Genomic DNA, 18725 nt, shown 5'->3' with positions numbered 1-18725 from the left:
AGACGGGGCTTATCTGCAGTGATGCGCGGGGAGATGCACTGTTGCCTCAGGCCATGAACATCAGGTGACCATGACGCAGCTTCCAATGGAGGCCAGGCATCCACAGTTATTTCGGTTTCACTTTCAAGAATGCATTGTTACTAGCTTCTTTACTATTTCGACAGTCCTGGTGTTCTTCGCAGTGGTATTCCTTGGGATATTTTACAGCCTTGACAGCCACGATGTCGAGCTTTGAGCCAAACGCCGTGATCCGCGGCTTCCAGCTCACAGTGGTAGGCAGTATGTCACCCTATATGTTTTGTTTCTATTTCCCGGCCGTTCAGGGGAATTGGTTTAAAATGCCTAGAAATCCCTGGCTACACAAGAAATTCTACCAATGTCTCCAGAGCTGTATAGTGTCGGAGTCGGCTTATGCCAAGACTTTGATCAAGGTGCTACTTGGACTGAATTTAGCCAGCCACATTTTGTCATTCGCCTTGGAATGACGGCCTGAATGGGAAATGTATTTTGGACCCTTGCTAACAGAAGTTTGCAGCTGTTCGTGCATTAGCGAACCCTGAATTATTCAAGTACGACCATTTCCGCCAAGCAGCTCTCGCAATAGCCATCGGCATCGTGATTCAATTGATCATTCAAATTCCAGTATGTTTTTAAACTGTCCTGCACTGATTAGGGTTTATTACTGATTTCAATTCAAGATCCTCAGCGTGAAATTCTCAATCTACATCTTATCATGGGTGATCAACATGGAGCAGGCTGTCTGGGACGACAAGCTTCTCAATGGATTGGAATTTATGTCCAAATCTGTCCTTCAGGTGCCATTCTTGCTCATGACCCTGATGCGATATGTGACGCCCACGCTGGATGAGATGTAAGTTCTTTTGGCAACACATACATTCACAGTGTTCGCTGACCATCTCACTAGCTTCATGCAGTCCATTCAATGGGTGGACATGACATATATTCAGAAACATAAAACCGAAGATCCTCATCACCTACGCTCTCTATACTACCCCAACCTTGTTCAGTACTCGGCCAAAGGTGGCTCCAGCGTTTCTCGCCCAATTCCCCAAGCACTGAAGTCATTCTTCAATCGCTACGCAAAGAAGATCGGTATGATGCTTGGTATATATCTTCTATCGATGGTTGTAATCATCGGTCGGTTCGTTATGCCCGCAGCAAGTTTCTACACATTCCGAAGCCATGTCGGTTCCACCCCTGCTGCTGTCATTTTTGGCGTAGGCTTGATTCTGCCGAAGCACTACATTGTCACGTTTCTTCACACTTACTTTGCTTCGCGCAGTCTGATGCGTGAGCTTGTAAGTCCAATTACCCTCCTACACTTGGGAATTCTTTTGACAACTTCTAGCTCGAACCCTACTTCTGGCGCATCAAGTTCACCCCCGAGCAAAAGCGACGGTGGTTCCGCGACCGAGAAGGTGTCCTCTTCGGCTTTGCCTTCGCTTTCACGGTTCTTCTGCGGATCCCATACATTGGTGTGCTGATGTATGGCGTTGCTGAGGCATCTACAGCGTACCTTGTCACCAAGATCACCGACCCGCCTCCACCTCCTGCTGAAAGTATAAACTTCGCGGAAAGCCAGGTTACCTGGAGGAACAAACATGATTTCTTGCGCTTATCTCTCGATAATCTTGACAAGCTCAATGTCGACACGGACGAGCACGGTCAGAAAGAGTCTGGCTCCCCGGGAAAGAAGTTTACTTGAGAGCCCTTAGTCCTAAGATTTCCACGGCAACGGTTTTATTCGCGAATCAGGTATGGCCTTGGGAAATTGCACAAACACCATGCACATCAAGGCATTATTAGCATATAGGACGACCATCCCACAATTTTTCTGTTGCCCTCCTTTAGAAGGAGCCTTATTTACAAAAATACATTTGATGTTCAACAAGGCTTGGTATTCCCGTCGGGGTCCATAGGGCGCTAGCTTATCAGACCGTTGATATGCGGGATAAAGCGATGATAAGCCAGATCTCCAACGCTTCACGTAACTGTTATTCATGGCCGCATGTAAATGGACCGGGCATCTGCGGGGTAAGACCCTTATCATGAGGGGTTCTAGTTCAGAATATCTCGGTATATTTGGGGCTCCCAGCTCATCCTGGGCCCGAGGTTTATACTCTCGTCAGTCTATAACTACTGCCTCAATCGCATTAACCGACTAACAAAGTCCTACCACAAGTGCAAATATGGGTATCAAGGGAATTCGTACTGCTCTAAAGGTCGACCTTGACAAGCCTGCGTGGGAACAGCCTGGCTTACATGTATGTGCTTACGTTCTTCGAGTCGTGAAACATTGCTAAGTCCCCGATAGAACAGATGGCATCCAGACGGTATGTCAAGTCTTGGTTATAGCAGCCTCATTGAAGACACATTACTCTAATAAAACCCCCCCGAACTCTCCAGTACCGGCCTATGGGAAAATCGCCAACAATGAAGTTGTCAAGATCGAATGTCTCGATTGGACCGGAGGCCAGATCGGAAACAATGACTCGGCCGACGATGTCAAGAACGTAGACCTGACGCAAATCCATTACCTATCCGGTCCATTTGATATTGAAACTGCAGAGCCTGGTGATGTCTTGCTCGTCGAGATTCAGGATGTCCAGCCATTTGAAGACCAACCGTGGGGATTCACCGGGGTCTTCCACAAAGAGAATGGAGGAGGTTTCCTCGATCAACTGTATCCCGAAGCGTATGTTAATACTAATATCATGACATACATTGGTGCTAACAGTATCACAGAGCTAAGGCGATTTGGGACTTCGAAGGAATCTTCTGCTCATCTCGACACATCCCGCATGTTCGGTTTGCAGGACTAATCCACCCTGGAATCCTGGGGTGCGCTCCATCAGCCGAAGTGCTGGCTGAATGGAATCGACGAGAGGGAGAGCTTATTGCAACCAATACTGTTGCCGATCGAATTGTCGCTCAGCCACCCAATCCCCAGAATGCACATGCTGGCAGTGCTACTGATGACGAGAAGAGCAAGATCGCCAATGAGGGTGCTCGAACTATCCCAGTGAGATATTACTATACACAACAGAACTGAACCATATGCTCATAGATCTACTAGGGCCGCCCCGAACACGGAGGTAATTGCGATATCAAGAACCTCTCCCGCGGATCGAAAATCTACCTCCCCGTCCACGTCCCCGGCGCCAAATTCTCCGTCGGAGACCTGCACTTCTCGCAAGGCGACGGCGAGATCTCATTCTGCGGAGCCATTGAAATGGCCGGTGTAATCACATTGAAGTTCACAGTTATCAAGGACGGCATGGCAAAGCTAGCCATGAAGTCACCAATCTTCCATGCCGGCCCCGTAGAGCCGCAGTTTGGCCCTGGGCGATACTTGACGTTTGAGGGATTCTCTGTAGATGAGAATGGTAAGCAACATTTCCTGGATGCGACAGTCGCCTATAGACAGACCTGTCTCCGAGTTATTGAGTACCTCCGGCGCTATGGCTATAGTGATTACCAGATATATTTGCTGCTCAGTTGCGCGCCGGTGCAGGGGCATATTGCCGGCATTGTGGATATTCCAAATGCTTGTACCACGCTTTCGTTGCCGATGGATATCTTTGATTTCGATATTCGGCCTGAGGCGGATGTGGTCAAAAAGGAGATGGGAGCTTGCGCTTTCGTGACAAAGTAGGACGCTGGGGAATGGAAGGGGCAAGTTGAACATTCTGAAGTTTGGTTTGTGGATATTTCAATCCATCTCTTTATACGGGATCTTTGTGGTCAATAGTAGGTCATACTTGAAATATATAATTTGGTACTTTTTGAAGGCAATGTTATCACCGATTATTTGAGTAAATCTTGCACTTTAAGCATGACATGCTATGTCACAGGAGTCTACCATATAGGTTACGGTATGGACTTTGCACAAAGAACAAGGCACATTGCCTGAATGATGTGATATCATACATCATGGGTCGTTGTTGAACGAGCAGACCACGTCGTGAATCGTGATGGGAACAAAAGGGAAATGAGAATGAATCAGTTTCAGACCGTTTAAGAGAAGAACTTCTTGGCAGCGGCCTTGTCCTTGGCCTCCCGGTCCTTGACGGTCTTCTTGACCTTGGCGATCTCGTTGGTGATAGCAGCATCACCAGGAGCCAGCTTCTCCGCCTCCTGCAGATCCTTCAGCGCGGCATCCTCCTCCTTCAGACCCTCGTGGGCAACAGCACGGCGGTAGTAGGCCTTGGCCTTATCAGCATCCTTAACCTTGGCTGAATCGGCGACTTGAAGTGCATATGTGGCCCAGTTCTGAGCCTGGCGGAACTTCTGGAGCTTGTTGCCGAGCAAGGAAGAGTTGGAGTGCAGGGTGAATCGGAGTGCCTTCATCTGCTCGCCCAGCTCCTTGGGGTCATTTTCCTCGGGTTCAGGGAACTCGTTCAAATAGCGCAGGCCCTTCTGGTACTTGTCGAGACCCAGGTTGAGATCACCACTCTTGAAAGCAGCGTTGCCGAACCCCTTGAGGTCGGAAGCGATCTTGAAGCAGAGAGGCGCAGTAAGGGCCTCGCCCTGGTGGTCCTCGGTGAAGTCCTCGTATGGGTCGCCTGTCGCATCCTGCTGGCGCTTGGTCGCGTTCTCGTAATCCTCTCCGGAAAGCTCGCCGCAATCCACGATAGTCACGTCCTGGAAGGGCTTGTCGGACTGAGTCTTCATGTTCTCGATCTTGCGAATCACACTCTTGCCGTTGATGACCTCACCGAACACGACGTGCTTGCCATCGAGGTGGGGAGTGGGGACGGTGGTAACGAAGAATTGACTGCCGTTGGTGCCAGGCCCGGAGTTGGCCATGGAGAGCAGGAAGGGACGGTCATGCTTGAGGTCGAAGTTCTCATCGGGGAACTTTTCGCCGTAAATCGACTCGCCGCCGGTACCGTTGAACGCAGTGAAGTCACCACCCTGAATCATGAATTGCTTGATCACACGGTGGAAAATTGAGCCTGAATCGGGACACTGCGGTTAGTGGGCGTCAACGCCGTAGGAGCGGGGTATTGCAGACGTGCCTTTGTAGGTCAATTCCTTGCCCTGGGTGCCAATGCCCTTCTCGCCGGTACACAAAGCTCGGAAGTTGTCCGCGGTCTTGGGGACAACTGTTGCTGTTGTTAGCCGTGTTCAAATTGTCAAGGGAGAAAATCATGTCGTACCATCGTTGAACTGTGTGACGTGAGACGCCCAGATGTTAGATGCAATCCAGACTCGGCATGTAGAGGATGCGGGTAACTTACCAGCTCAAATGCAACCCGGCTAGGCTCGCCGTCACCGATTTTAATGTCAAAGAAGACACGGGAGCCTGCAAGCTTGTTAGCAACTGGACTCAATCCTTCCATTCCGCGGGTAGATGAACCCCGCACTGAACGTACGCTGAGCTGTCGCCATGACTGTGGAGTTGAGGGAGAGAAATTTCAAAAGTGGAGGAGAATAGAGGAGAGGAACAAAGTTGATATGGGAGAGAGGTGGAGGAGAGAGAAGTCAGCGTTGTGGGGGAGTCCGGCGCTTGCGGTTCAGGAAGCTTCCATTGCGGGCACCCCGACTATGCTCGGACCACAATATTTGTATAAAAGTTGTATTGGGGTATCTGCTAACAGCTATTTAGGCACAAAGCATTACTCTTATCTTTATTCATCTTTTTTGTTTCTCCCTTTTTTTCACTGCAGCAATTCAGGAGGAATCTGGAATTCAAAAGATCCCTTAATTTCCTGCTCATTGGACTCGTTGTCTCCATTTTTCTGATCCTTGGATTCCTTTTTGGGGAGATTGGTGTTGATTTCGATTGTGACCTAGAATGGGATCAGTCAGTATAGATTCAATGGCTGCGAGGAAAGGAGCTAGGAAGTCAAAATATACCGCCGCGTCCTCGCTGCAGTAGTCTACACCCACCGGCCCGTCGTTATTCAGTTCGACCTCCATCATGGCTTGGAAGACACCATTCTTGACCCGGTCTGGAGTATAGCCTTCCCGCATCTTATCATAGAAGAAGTCATAGAGTTTGCGTGCAGGTTCGGGACCAGCTGCATCGTGAAAATCGGGTTTGTTGCCTTTCTTCATTTTTCCATAGAGGGTGAATTGGGAGACTAGATCAGAAAACGATTAGTATTGTTTAGCAGTGTTCTAGGTAGATAGTAAGACGAAGAAGCATACCACATAGTACTTCCCCCTCAATATCTTTAACATTCTTTTTCCACTGTGATAATGTCAGTTGCTGGTCTCTCACAAATGATAGCCATATTTGACTTACTTGTTGTCCATTCTCATCGGGCCAGAACTTAGCCTTCAAGACCTTGTTCACGAGGTTCTCAGCATCCTTCTCGGTATCTTCTTTGCCAATGCCAGCAAATACAAGAAGGCCCTTGCCAATAGAGGAAACCAACTCCGAATCGACTGTCACAGATGCCGATTTAACTCTTTGGATAACGACTGAACGATATTAGTTGATTTTGGTATATAACACGGGTTCATAGTTCCTAACGTTTCATTTTGGTGACCTATAGATGTTTGATTCTCGCTTCTCGTCAAAATAAGAAACGGCTGGGTGAAGCTTGGGTACCCGCGATGTAGACAAGATAAGGCCCGTGATAGCGCTGGCACAAAATGTTGCCTGCTGTTGCTCAAATGAGCTCGTTTAACCCGGTTTGTCAGTGCGAGTTTATTCTTCGACGGCAATTGTGTACTTTTGCACTGAGAAATCCAAATGCGACGTGTGACTTGTGTGTGCAAGGCCCACGATCCCCCTCGCGCCGCCCTCACGTTTGCCTCCGCCCGTGACCGCCTACCTATTAGAGCATCCACGAAGCTTTCCACTCAAACGCGGAGAGGCATTCCATAGACTTCCGAGTCTCTATCCCTCTTGCTGGCAAACAAACTCTTTTACCCACAATCCCTCCTTCATAAACTCCGTCGATTGTGTCCTTGTGACCATTTTGGTCGAAAGCGCATCACCTCACCGTTCCGACCGCATTAATCCCCACGCCAGTGGACGGCACAGTCCACCAACGGGTTCACAATGGCAGCCCGAAAAACGCAACAGGAAATTGAGAAAACCTTCAAGAAGGTCTCTGAGGGGATACAGACGTTCGAAGGCATTTACGAGAAGATCCGACAGGCTACAAATCCCACGCAACGGGACAAGCTCGAAGACCACCTTAAGCGCGAGATCAAGAAGCTGCAAAGGTTCCGTGATCAAATCAAATCATGGGCCGCCGGAAATGAAGTCAAGGATAAAGCTCCTCTCATAGAGCAGCGGAAGGCAATTGAAGTGGTGCGTTTGGGTTTCCTAACTTGGTCCCTCCATAGGGTCAATGCTTCCCCCAAGGGCCGGCAAGCTAACACAGTCGGTAGTGTATGGAACAATTCAAAGCTGTCGAAAAAGAAATGAAGACGAAAGCCTATTCGAAGGAAGGTCTATCGGCAGCTTCGCGACTTGACCCAAAGGAAAAGGAGAGAGTGGAGTGTTGCGAGTTTCTCTCTAATATGGTTGACGAGCTTCAGCTGAAGATCGAGGCCCTAGAGGCAGAGGAGGAAACACTTCATGCGCAAATGAAGAAAGGCAAGAAGGACACGAAGAAGGCGGATCGAATGGCCGACATCTCCCACGTTACGGAACGACATAAATGGCATGTGAACAAGTTGGAATTCCTCAATCGTTCATTACAGAACGGCAACTTGGACGTTGGTGCGGTACAAGATCTCAAGGAAAGTATCAAATATTATGTCGAAGAAGGAGGTAGTCTTGATTACTCCGGCGAGGATGAGACCCTCTACGATGATCTAAATATCGGCGAAGAGATCGAGGCACAATTCGGCATGGGCGGCGAAGGTGATCGTGTATCATCACAAGATGCCCAATCAATCCAAGACGAAGAGCCAGAACCGAAACCAAAGGTCAAGCAAGAAGCGCCAGCAGCCCGAAGACCATCAACACAGATGAAATCCCCGCTGCCTGTTCTTGCTACCCTCCACCCATCTGCTTCATCGAATGCCACTCCGGGCATGAAGCCCGCTCCCCTTCCGACCCGCCCTCCTGGTGAAACCCTCAAGTATGCCTCCGCTGCTGCCGCTGCTGCAGCAAGTGACAAAAGTGGTGTTGGCATTCTTCCTCTTCCCCCTCCACCAGGGTTCAGCCCGGCTTTGTCCGTGGCATTGCCTATGTCCAAGTCTTCTACTGCTTCGCCTAGTGTGGCGTCAGCACAGCCTGTTTCCAAGTCAATAATTCCACCTACTGTAGCAGCTGTTACAGAAGAGCTTGCCAGGCCCGTGCGACCGAAGATCCCTACAAATGCAAGTCTCTCATCGCCAGCGCCCGAAAAAGTGGAGACATCAACGAATGGCAAACTCGAGACAGAAGGAACTGAAACTGATGAATCGGTATATCACCTGCCCCCTGGTCTCCAGGACCTTCTCCAATCATTTGAGGTAACCAAGTCGCGTGCGTCGGCCAATCCATCGCCGTCTGTTCAACGCCTTCTCGCTACCTCATTGACGACATGTCCAGAGGCCGGCGATGCTGAAAAGCCACGTCACTACAAGCCGCAGAACCCCTACAGCACTGCTCTCTACTATCCCCAGGAACCTCTCTCAATATTTGATGACCCTCGCTTGTACGATACGGGGAGAATTGACACGGATACTCTCTTCTACCTTTTCTACTACCGTCAAGGGACGTACCAGCAGTACCTCGCTGCCAAGGCGCTCCGAAACCAGAGTTGGCGCTTCCATAAGCAGTATCAAACCTGGTTCCAGCGTCACGAAGAGCCCAAGAACATCACTGAGGAGTTCGAACAAGGCACCTATCGCTTCTTCGACTACGAAAGCACATGGTCAGTTAAAGCTTCCGATTGATTCCGTTCCCGTACCAACTTTACGAGCTCCCCCACTTACGAATGGTATCAACAGGATGAATCGGCGCAAGGCAGATTTCAAGTTTGTGTACAAATACCTCGAGGATGAGTTATGAGGCGCCTTTCTTCTTTTTCTCCCCGTGAGCAACCCACCCGGGTCTCCAAGTGCAGATGATTAAATTTTTCACCCCGGACTTTGTTCACAATGTCTGTGGCTCGACGCTATGATTCGATAGACTGGGTGTTTGAGGCTATGGCGGGAACTTTGATATCTGTGGGGTCACGGTGGGCTGTTTTATCTTCTTTTACTGTTTTCGCAGGACTGGCATCAATGAGTGCAATGAATGGGCCTGGGTGATACGGGAGTTTCGTGTTATTTTCAAGGTTATCAACTGTTCGAACCATACAATGAATCCTGAAGTCAAGCATATTGTTGGCTATATACATAATACGAGGTAGCCAAGTGGCTAAGCAGCCAAGCAGCCCAAGTAAATTTCATTGTATGCTTATGCCCCAGTCCGCCTTGCAGGTACCTGGGCTTGGCCTTGGGATGAAGTACAGCCAGAAGTACCCAATGTAGTACATACTATAGGTACAGACACCAACCCGGGCCCTGGGTCCGGCGTGGTTGGTATTTGCTCGTGTACACGTAGCTCTGCAGGTCTACCCTCGTCTCTATTGGGACAATGCAGGAGAGATGCAAGAAAATACGGGGAAATATGAAAATAATAATAATAAAAAGCAGGAAACCAGGGAAAGGGACACGGGGGCGGCACGGCTGCACTTCACCTCATAACCACCAAGGTTGCCCAGGACCGGAAACGATCCCAAATATCCCCGAATGAATAAATAAAAAGAAGGGAGGAAAAAAGGTAAAAAAAGCACCGGCATATGACGAATCGCTTCACTTCTGTACAACCAACGACGTGCGACGTCAGAGAACGCTAACTCGCCAGCAAGCATTACGGGTTACACCTGCATCCCACTCGCTCTTTCAGCCTCTTGGCAGACGCTAGCACTTTCGAGTGCGGGATTTTTCTTTCTAGAAGCCCGGGGATTAGTGAACGCTAGTCGCTAGTCACTACGTCGTCAGGGGCTGTGCGCGACCGCGACATCATCGGTCGATCTGCGATACGGGATTGGAGGGGTTTGAGAATTGGGGGAATCGGCCTTGGCCAGGTTCTCCATAGAGATGGACATGTTCGGGAGCGCAAGGCTAGATCGTGGATCATTTCTGAGAATATAACCGGCACGATTGTGCCGTGGGATATATTAATATATACGTCAATGGGTGGGTTTTTGGGTGGGAAATTCCCGGAATGATGTGCATCGTGAACTCGGATTCGAACTCGGACTGGAACTCATTCTTGATCTGGACTTTGACCTTGATCTGGACGTCCTTGAACTCGGTCTTATGAAAGCTTCGACCCTGGAGAAATTCCAGACCTTTCAAACGGCAAATATACAAATGTACGAATGTGCAAATGTACACATGTTACCCCTATGACGAACAAAAAGACCCGGGTCATGACCGTCAGACACGAGCTCTTGGCAGGACGCTAGAAAGACACTAGAAGACACACAGAATCGTCAACGTCCAATCATAAGAGGAGCTTCGTGAGGGGAAGTCACTGGGCACCCAAATGTTTGACCGCTGCTTATCAGCAACCTCTTAACTCACCTCGACAACACCTGATCATCCTCCAATCATCAACGTCGAAACTATCCGGGATGTGAAATGAGGACTATGAGAGGGGCACGCTAGAAGGACCGTGGAATATTCGGCGTCAGCAAAGATCATACAAAACAAATTCCCGCATGCGAGGAGGCGGGGAGGCTGAGTGGTGTTGTCCAGTCTGCTTCGAGTAGTTTTCTAGAAAACTGTTTAGTGCCATTTACTGTCCCTTTCACAGCCATTCACAGTTTAGTCCTGTTGTTGCTGTCCCGTGTCGACCAATACCCTACTCGAGCCCCCGGTCATGCTCCATATGATGGAGTTTCACGTTGGGCACATAAAAGGGCTCATGTCTCCTTTGCTTAAGGGAATTATTTTGCACTTGAATCTTAAATACCTGGCCCAAATCAATTTTAAGATTTCCATAATTAGTTAAACCTGCTCTCGCACAATGGTAAGTGACTTTAGCTTGCAATGGGCGCATTCTAGACTAACCCTCTCTCTCTCTATAAGACCGCAATCCCGATTCCCCTACCACACCAACGCTCACTCTCATCCGCCCCAATCGACATGCAGTCCCCATTCAGCTACACAGACTCATACTCTTCCTCCTACTCCTCCTCACCAGGAAGCATGGACTTCTTCTTCTACGGCGGTCAGCCTGTCTACGACACCCTCTGCGACGTCGACGCAACCAGTCCCTTCCCTATGCAAGAGGTCACTCCAGAGCTCTATGGCATAACCAGCTCGCCCTACACCTACCAGAACCCAGTCTTCGACCGACCTTCCATGCCCCAGAGCGCACCCAGCAGCTGTGGCAGCAGCTACAGCGGTAGCTACAGCAGCAGCTTCAACTTCCCCTCCGAAGACATCGCTCTACCAAGCTACCCCATCAGCGAATATGAATCCAGCGCCGATTCGCCAGCGCCGCAAATATCCAAGTAAGCTAGCTAACTCCGCCGTCGTAATTGAATCAACTCACTAATATATCTCCTCAGGCCGGTTAAGCCCTTCGGTTGCGACCATTGCGGAAAGTCCTTCACCCGCTTCGCAGACTTGAAACGTCATCAGTCCAGCGTCCACTACCCCGTCTTCCGCAACTGCCCTGTTGAGCACTGCTCACGAAAGGGTAGCAATGGCTTCCCGCGCCAGGATCACCTCGTCGAGCACCTGCGCTCATACCACCACCTGGACGTGCCCAAACGCGGATCCTGCAAGCGCTCCGCGAAGCAGATGTCATGATTGTAATGATCTTTTTCCGACACTTTTCCGGACATTTTTACGATACTACGACTGTTTTTCTCCTTTTTCTGATGTTCTATTTCTATTTTTACATTTGAATGTTTCATCGATAGATCGCCCGTTATGGGTCGATCCTGTATGTTGTATAGAAGACGCGGATTGGTTCTTCGCATTAGTTTGTTTCAGTTTTCGAGCTCATCGCTCATTACTTCTTATGTGTCCTAGATTCTAGATCGGGCTTAGATGGGTTATTAGTGGAATGTTTCAATGAATTGCAACGATTACGATAATACCATTTTCCTCAATTGGCTTAGACGATTTTTTTTTTTTTCGCTATCTGTGATTTTCCCCTTTCGTGTTCCAATTGAGCTCTGGCCAAGTGAATTCTCTTCTCAAGTACGCGTTCTGCAGTAGTCACACGAACTAACCGGACTGAGTAGGTGTTGCGTCAAATATCACCGTGTTCTGTACTAACTGCAATGTTGAGTACCTGTTCGTTTCCCCCTAAATAATGCCCAAATATGCCTCATAGAATCCAAAGAAACAAGAATATCAAAAACAAAGAAAAACTCTGATGAAAAATCCGACTTTTCAAGCCTTTTCTTTGTCCTTTCTTTGTCCTTTTGTACAACAAATGTCCTAACCCCCCCCCCCCCCCCAAAAGGTTGGCCCTCACTTTGGCCCCCAAAATTTAATGTTTTTCTCCTTTGAACATCCAAGTCCAGTAACAGTCCATGTGCAGGTAATTAATTCCACTCCCAAAAATAATTCCTACATAGTACTCTGTACATGCAGGTACCAAGCGACCAAGGGATCATTAAGTTCATTAATGCACATCCGAAACGGATCTAAATCCCAGCCCCATCCTTCAAAACCACATTATTCCGATTATAATCCCAACAATTCACCTCAAGAGCATTCTCAAACACTCTTCAAGCCCCAACCCCATAAAAATCAATATTAACATTACCCCCTTCCCAAAGGTCTCTCCGTATCCTGCCCCTGTTCAACTGTAACGTAAACCCCTGGTTAAGATGCCACCCAGTACGACAATGCATTAGCCACGCCCCGGGATTATCCGAGCGGGACATTCTGGGAGTGCGCCGGGAGTGAGATCAAGTATTCACTCGGTATCCTGGTCCCGGGATACAGATGTGGACGTAGACGTAGATCTGTTTCAAGATCAGTATCCCTGCGCGAGGACGCGGAAGTCATATCCATGTGGGTGAATCAGGTGTGCTGTATCAATTGTCGTTTCGATGATGACAAGCACCCAGGTATTTTCTTGGGGTTTGTGCGATGGAGTTATCATTGGTTGTGGTTATGCATGCTGTGCTGAAATCGCGGAGCGTGGGCGGCGCCCGTTTTCCTTCCACTGAGATGCCGTCTAGGTACCAGCGGTTGCTGAAAGTGTTATGTTGTAGAAGAAGTATACTATAGTTAGACAGAGCTGAGTTGAGATCATGGGGATTGGGCTAGAAGCTGGCTCGTTTTCGCAGGTGTGTGTTAGCTTGCAGGCTATTGTTTTTGTTGTGAGGGTAGGGGGGGTTAATCAGCCTGGTTTCTCTGTGTGGGTGTGGTAGATTATACCGCGGATGTTATTTGGGTTACTGTTGGATGGCCAGGATAGCTTTAGTGTGGCATGTAGCCAGAAGGATTTCGTTTTGAGGCTTGGTTACTGTGATTATACGTAGGTCAAACCAGCCTGTGCGCTCTATATTGCATATTCGGTTGAGACTTGGAAGCTCCCAAGCCATCGTAACCTGATCCCTCTGGGTGGGGCCCACGGTTGAGAAAGGTAAAGACTCAAAGGAAAGCTGCAGAGATACCAGGCACAACATTCAATATCGAAGCACACTATATAGCCGGGCTACCTAGATAGGAAATCCAGATCGATAACTCCATGAATCAAACTTCCGGATATAAGTACAGGAAGAATCTCAAATATCAAACACAATTTAAGAACACAAACCTCCTTGTTATCCCTAACACGCCCTCTAATCAACAAAAAAGAAACTCACTTAGCCCCCAAATCCACGAACTCCTTGAAACAAACCCCCCTAACTTTCCCGTCCAAAAAAACAACACCCTCCTCCTCAAGCCTCAACCTCTTCTCCTCACAAAACCCACCCCCACCCTTATGCGCATCAACCTTCCACTCCCCCTTATACCCACCCAACGACCCATCTGCGGCAAGTACCCGATGACATGGCACCTCCGGCGCAAATGGATTACTGCGCATCGCATTGCCGACCGCCCGCGCGCTGGAACCTAGGTACGTCGCCATCGCCGAGTACGTAGTCCACCGACCTGGCGGGACGGAAAGGAGCGTGCGGTACACACGCCGGCGGTACGGGGTTAGCGTAGGGTGTAGGGATATGCGGTGGAGATATTTTTTTGTTTGCGCAGTGGGTAGTGCGGGTTGGAGGGTTTTCTGGGGTTTGGGGTCTTGATGGTCTGGGGTTGGTGTTGGGGTCTGCGGAGCTGTGGGTTGGACTGTCGAGAGTGACATGATTTCTAGACCCTCTTACAGGGCTAAGGTTTTTGGGATATCTTTTTATGTGATTTAACCTCTTTGAATATTTGTTTTCGAGGCCCTTTTTGAAAGCTTGGAATTGCCTGGGGCTCGTGGAGAGGTTGATATTCCGAGGCTCACTAATTTGTAATTAGCCGGGAACGATGCAACACGAGACGCGTTTGTCGGTATTGGGGTAATGGAGTACCTACCACGTGAGTATGGAGTAGAAGTTGAAGATTAGAGATGTGATAAACCCTTTGTTTGAATGTGAATATTTGAAGAGAGAAAAATGGCGAAGGAAAAAAAAGCTATGAAGCTCAAACTGCAGGGTTGAGTTGATGGTGGTTGTTCCCAAAGTGGCCAATCAGAGCGGCTTCTGTGAATGGCATTTCATGATCACATTTAGTTCATTTTCTTTCATGACGTTCTGAAGATATATTCTTAATTTGTCAATTGATAAGATACTAAATTTTTCCGACCATGTATCCATTTATTAATTGGGTATTCATCAAAGCGTCATATATCCCAAACATAGCGCATCATCAAGCCCTGCCACCTCAAATCTAAGCGTGATCTACATGCTCCGCTCTTACAGCATTATCACCAGCCTTGGAAGCCGCAACAACTGCAGCAGCAGAAAGAGGCTTGCCAGTCTCCGGGTCCAATACATTGCCCTTGGCACCGAGAGACTGGACCATGCCTGGGTTCTCCGCCTTGAGGCGCGCAAAGGTCTTCTCTGCATCCCAGGTCCAGGGGGTCTTAGCCGCGAATAGGAGATCCATATCCTCTAGGGTGCGCTGATTGCTTTCTGGATATAGAGCCCACACCATGGGGATGGAGATGACATTACTGGCGGCGAAGACGTACAACGTCTTTTCGCCAATGGCGTTGAACATGACGGGGCACAGTAGAGTCTTTCAATGTTCAGTCAGTATATGTTCTTGTATTTATTAAAGGGAGTTCACTCACCAGCCATCCATTGCCAATACTCCATCCGACAACGCCAAAGGCATTTCCACGTGCACGAACGGCCAGGGGGAAGATTTCAGCCGGGTAAACCCTAAGAGATCAGAAGTTAGCATTAAATAAAACGATCGGATGCGAGTTCCGTACCAAGGGACTGTGAGCCACGAAGCTCCGAATGCAGAGGTAAAGATGAAAATCATCGAGGCTGCGGCCGCACCGTACGAAGATGCCTGCCCCATGTCACCGGCTGCCTTGTTGTCGATAGCGAGACGGGAGAATCCACCCGCAAGGAACATAGCAATACCCTGGACAACTGCTCCCCAATACAAAGTCCACCGACGGCCGATGCGGTCGAGAGTGAAGACGCAGACTAGCGTGGCAAACTAAACATACATATTAGCGCAAATTGCTCTCTTCTATAATGCCAAAACATACCATGTAGAAAATGTTGTTCAATCCGCTAATCCACTGGCTCTTCATCGAATCAAACCCAGCAATGCCAAAGATGGTCGGTGCATACACAGTAACTCCTGCGATACCAACCCATTCCTGCATGATCTGTAGCCAAATGACCAACTGTACACGACGGCCGATATGAAGATCACCGGATTTGTAGCCAACTAGCATAGACAGATATGAGTCACCATGATTCACTGTCCGCTCTAGCTCTGCAATACTCAAAATATCCTGAAACTCGGCTTCCGCTCGGAGGAGGCCCTCTCCGCTAGATCCACGTAGACGCTGTAGAATGTAGCGGGCCTCTTCCTCCCGGCCGACCTTGACGAGCCATCGAGGTGACTCTGGGAAAAACCAGACAGCCGCAAAGAGAGCTATGAGGAAGACGATCTGGAATGCAATAGGGAATCTCCAGCGGAAGGCTGACTCCCCGTTGTCGATGAAAGACAAGCCACTGTCGAACGTTAGGAATGATATCGCGGAGATCGCATCGATTTACATACAACTCCAGCCAATAAGCCAACACAACACCAAAAATGTTCAGCGTGAATTCAATAGCAATGAATTGTCCGCGCGAAGTATGTTCAGCTGTCTCGGTAGCCCAGACAGGGACGATAGCGTTCAAAATTCCAGTTCCAATACCATTAACGAAACGGGCTGCAAATGTTAGTCCAAGCCTACATATATTGAGCATATGCCTCCTTACCGCAGATCATCCAATTGTGGTTTTGTGCAGAACATTGCAGAGCGGCGCCTAGAATAGCCCATAGAGCACCCGCTGCAATTGTCTTGATTCTTCCCGTGCGGTCTCCAAGCCAGCCACCAAGCAATGCGCCGAAAAGGGTTCCCAGATAGTAGACCGACACAATCCCACCTTGCAGTAGGGAATTTGTGACCACCGGGGTCACCTCTCCGTCCACCACCTCAGTATAACCGAATCCCATAAGATCAATATAATCCTTTGCGTTGTTTACACCGGCCATCATTCCTTGGTCGTATCCGAAGAACAAAATAGATAATCCAGCAACGCAGTTAATTCCGATGAGAAGCTGTCGCTTCTCCAGCTTGTGGACGACATTCCACGAGGGAATTTTGTCACTCATTCTAAACGCGATTAAGAGGGACGAATCGAGTATTCTTGGAGGCTTGTCGCATTAAAGTTGGTTCTATAGACCAAAAGAGTAAGAAAGGAGTAAGAAAGACAACCAGACCCTAGCCTGCGGGGTAGAATAAACGTACAGCGACAGAAAAATAGAAGATCCAAGATTACTTCTACATCACGGCAACTGAGCTTTTTAAAGCTTCTACATGCAGCGCCCAGACCCTGGTCACACACGGCACAACTCCGAATTACCAATGGGCGATGGATGATGCACAGCAACTTCCCCCCGGAGATCGACCGAAAAGCAGCCATGAACAGCAAGGAGTGACAGTTCGGATTCGGTCATATTCCGGTGGAACATGGGGAACATGAGATAGCAAACCAGTCACCAGCGTCGATACAGCATGCCCTACCCACCAGAATGAGAAAATCCGGGGATCAGGGCTGGAAACCGGGCTCGGCGAGTACCTACCGTGTGTTGTAGGAATGTCATGGCGGGGCGAGATCTGGGGGCTTTTACCCGTTTACTGACCTCGGCAATCCGAAGGAAAGACCTTTTTTGTTCTACACATCCCGGGAGGCTTGCAATATATTCGGGTTGGAATCGGGGCAAAAAGCAAATTGCTGTGCGGAAAGTAACCTGCGACCCGATGGGCGCGACATACTCCGTGGTGAAATTGGTGAATTATCCGGTGGCATGGCTTCCTATGACCTCCGCATTTTCCCTCGAGTGGGTCGAGTGGCCCGGGGGAGATGTTCTTGGCAGGGCGCTTTTCTGCGCTCGGGGTATTTCTCAGTCCGGGTTTGGTCTCGTGACATGCTGCCATGTGATTGGTTGCTACCTCAGAGATGGATCCATCAGCCCCAGGTACGGCCATGACCTCCATTTCTACTGTCAAGACGAGACCTAATGAAGCGGGCATTTTCTGTCGGTGGAGTTGAATTAGTTGACATACATAAAAGCCGAGTTATGCCTCACTTTTCGTTATCCTCTCCATGATCGTGTCGAGTTCCTCTTTTCTGAAAGCCTTCCACAAACCACCTGAGAACGTAGTAAGGTCACATAACCCAACAGCCAAATACACCCGAAATCCCATCAAAGCTGTATCATCTACAACATCAGTCTCATTCTCGCCCGTAGTTTATAGGCTAGCCCTACCGCAGGCTGTATCCATCAGCCTGTTTTAACGGTTCTCAGTAAGAAGCAGGTGATGCACGACTAGGTCTTGTTCCTTGATTCTACGATAACGCTGCCAATTCTCTCAATTTATTTATTCGTCGTTTCTCCAAAGAGGCGCTAATACTATGTTATACATCGTTTATTTCCCTGCTAGACTAAGAGACTTACTTTGTATGGGGCTTCTTGCAGAACGGACATACCCGCCCCCACGCACTCCATGTCGGACGAACGGCATCTGGATGCGGCTTTTATGGAGTACTATAGAGTTAGAGATGCTTCCGATCGGATGTAACGTCATCGTATCCATTATTTCTGCTTCAAAGTGCCGTTATATATAGTACTATCGCAAAGTGGACCCGTATAAGGAATATATATATATATATATAGTTTTTTTTATATGATTAAAAATAGCATGTTGATGGTCATTGTTAAAATAAAATTGCGTACTATCTCAAGACGAAATCAAGAAGTATCTATGTCGTGTGACGTAGATGATAGGTATCGTGGGCTCGGCTAGGGAGAGTCAAACACTGTCCTCGGTTGCATCGTTCATGCATGAACGAGCTTGGCAAATTAATTTAAGTCAGAGTTGTAGCTGTAGCGGGATTATACCCTCTGCAACCTTTCGGCAAAATATACTCCCTTATTGCCACTAAGACCGCTTGAGATGATCACAATGCCATTTACTAAGAAACTGTGTCAGCCTGTGCCAA

General features: G+C 48.7%; 8 protein-coding genes across 8 annotated transcripts; 4 read left to right on the top strand and 4 right to left on the bottom strand.

Annotated features, from left to right (window-relative positions):
• Positions 1-221: 221 nt before the first annotated feature.
• usgS (transmembrane protein UsgS) lies at positions 222-1726 on the top strand (the record flags this gene model as incomplete). The annotated part of the gene is made up of 5 exons (XM_056900621.1): positions 222-279; positions 536-642; positions 699-871; positions 926-1319; positions 1370-1726. The coding sequence occupies 5 exons, from the start codon at positions 222-224 to the stop codon at positions 1724-1726; spliced, it is 1089 nt and encodes a 362-aa protein (XP_056749289.1).
• A 484-nt stretch (positions 1727-2210) lies between these two features.
• On the top strand, positions 2211-3676 carry N7537_009566 (acetamidase/formamidase family protein; the record flags this gene model as incomplete). Its single annotated transcript, XM_056900620.1, has 5 exons — positions 2211-2285; positions 2336-2354; positions 2428-2716; positions 2767-3043; positions 3098-3676. 5 exons carry the CDS (start codon positions 2211-2213, stop codon positions 3674-3676), a joined length of 1239 nt encoding a protein of 412 aa, XP_056749288.1.
• Positions 3677-4038: 362 nt separating this feature from the next.
• On the bottom strand, positions 4039-5415 carry N7537_009565 (peptidylprolyl isomerase; the record flags this gene model as incomplete). Its single annotated transcript, XM_056900619.1, has 5 exons — positions 4039-4979; positions 5043-5129; positions 5184-5193; positions 5265-5329; positions 5400-5415. The coding sequence occupies 5 exons, from the start codon at positions 5413-5415 to the stop codon at positions 4039-4041; spliced, it is 1119 nt and encodes a 372-aa protein (XP_056749287.1).
• Positions 5416-5684: 269 nt separating this feature from the next.
• Positions 5685-6512, bottom strand: N7537_009564 (D-aminoacyl-tRNA deacylase; the record flags this gene model as incomplete). The annotated part of the gene is made up of 5 exons (XM_056900618.1): positions 5685-5816; positions 5884-6110; positions 6178-6220; positions 6275-6453; positions 6506-6512. 5 exons carry the CDS (start codon positions 6510-6512, stop codon positions 5685-5687), a joined length of 588 nt encoding a protein of 195 aa, XP_056749286.1.
• Positions 6513-6890: 378 nt separating this feature from the next.
• On the top strand, positions 6891-9031 carry N7537_009563 (CNOT2/3/5 family protein). Its single transcript, XM_056900617.1, has 3 exons — positions 6891-7294; positions 7375-8852; positions 8929-9031. Exons 1-3 carry the CDS (start codon positions 7040-7042, stop codon positions 8987-8989), a joined length of 1794 nt encoding a protein of 597 aa, XP_056749285.1. The 5' UTR covers positions 6891-7039; the 3' UTR covers positions 8990-9031.
• Positions 9032-10999: 1968 nt separating this feature from the next.
• N7537_009562 (uncharacterized protein) lies at positions 11000-11790 on the top strand (the record flags this gene model as incomplete). The annotated part of the gene is made up of 3 exons (XM_056900616.1): positions 11000-11002; positions 11062-11489; positions 11547-11790. 3 exons carry the CDS (start codon positions 11000-11002, stop codon positions 11788-11790), a joined length of 675 nt encoding a protein of 224 aa, XP_056749284.1.
• Positions 11791-13807: 2017 nt separating this feature from the next.
• On the bottom strand, positions 13808-14302 carry N7537_009561 (MGMT family protein; the record flags this gene model as incomplete). Its single annotated transcript, XM_056900615.1, has 1 exon — positions 13808-14302. One exon carries the CDS (start codon positions 14300-14302, stop codon positions 13808-13810), a length of 495 nt encoding a protein of 164 aa, XP_056749283.1.
• A 569-nt stretch (positions 14303-14871) lies between these two features.
• Positions 14872-16833, bottom strand: N7537_009560 (uncharacterized protein; the record flags this gene model as incomplete). The annotated part of the gene is made up of 6 exons (XM_056900614.1): positions 14872-15222; positions 15278-15368; positions 15422-15657; positions 15710-16184; positions 16234-16387; positions 16437-16833. The coding sequence occupies 6 exons, from the start codon at positions 16831-16833 to the stop codon at positions 14872-14874; spliced, it is 1704 nt and encodes a 567-aa protein (XP_056749282.1).
• Positions 16834-18725: the final 1892 nt, after the last annotated feature.

The sequence above is a fragment of the Penicillium hordei genome (genome assembly GCF_028827395.1).
Source record: "Penicillium hordei strain IBT 12815 chromosome Unknown utg000005l_segment0_segment0, whole genome shotgun sequence".
NCBI lineage: Eukaryota > Fungi > Ascomycota > Eurotiomycetes > Eurotiales > Aspergillaceae > Penicillium > Penicillium hordei.
The sequence above is the reverse complement of the archived record's forward strand: the minus strand, read 5'-3'. Positions and strand labels throughout refer to the sequence as shown.

Bases quoted from the DNA above. Each gene is read 5' to 3' on its own strand.
- N7537_009563 (XM_056900617.1), top strand. From the start codon at position 7,040: ATGGCAGCCCGAAAAACGCAACAGGAAATTGAGAAAACCTTCAAGAAG. The intron at 7,295-7,374 runs GTGCGTTTGGGT...CACAGTCGGTAG, and splicing joins AGCGGAAGGCAATTGAAGTG to TGTATGGAACAATTCAAAGC. The intron at 8,853-8,928 runs GTCAGTTAAAGC...TGGTATCAACAG, and splicing joins TTCGACTACGAAAGCACATG to GATGAATCGGCGCAAGGCAG.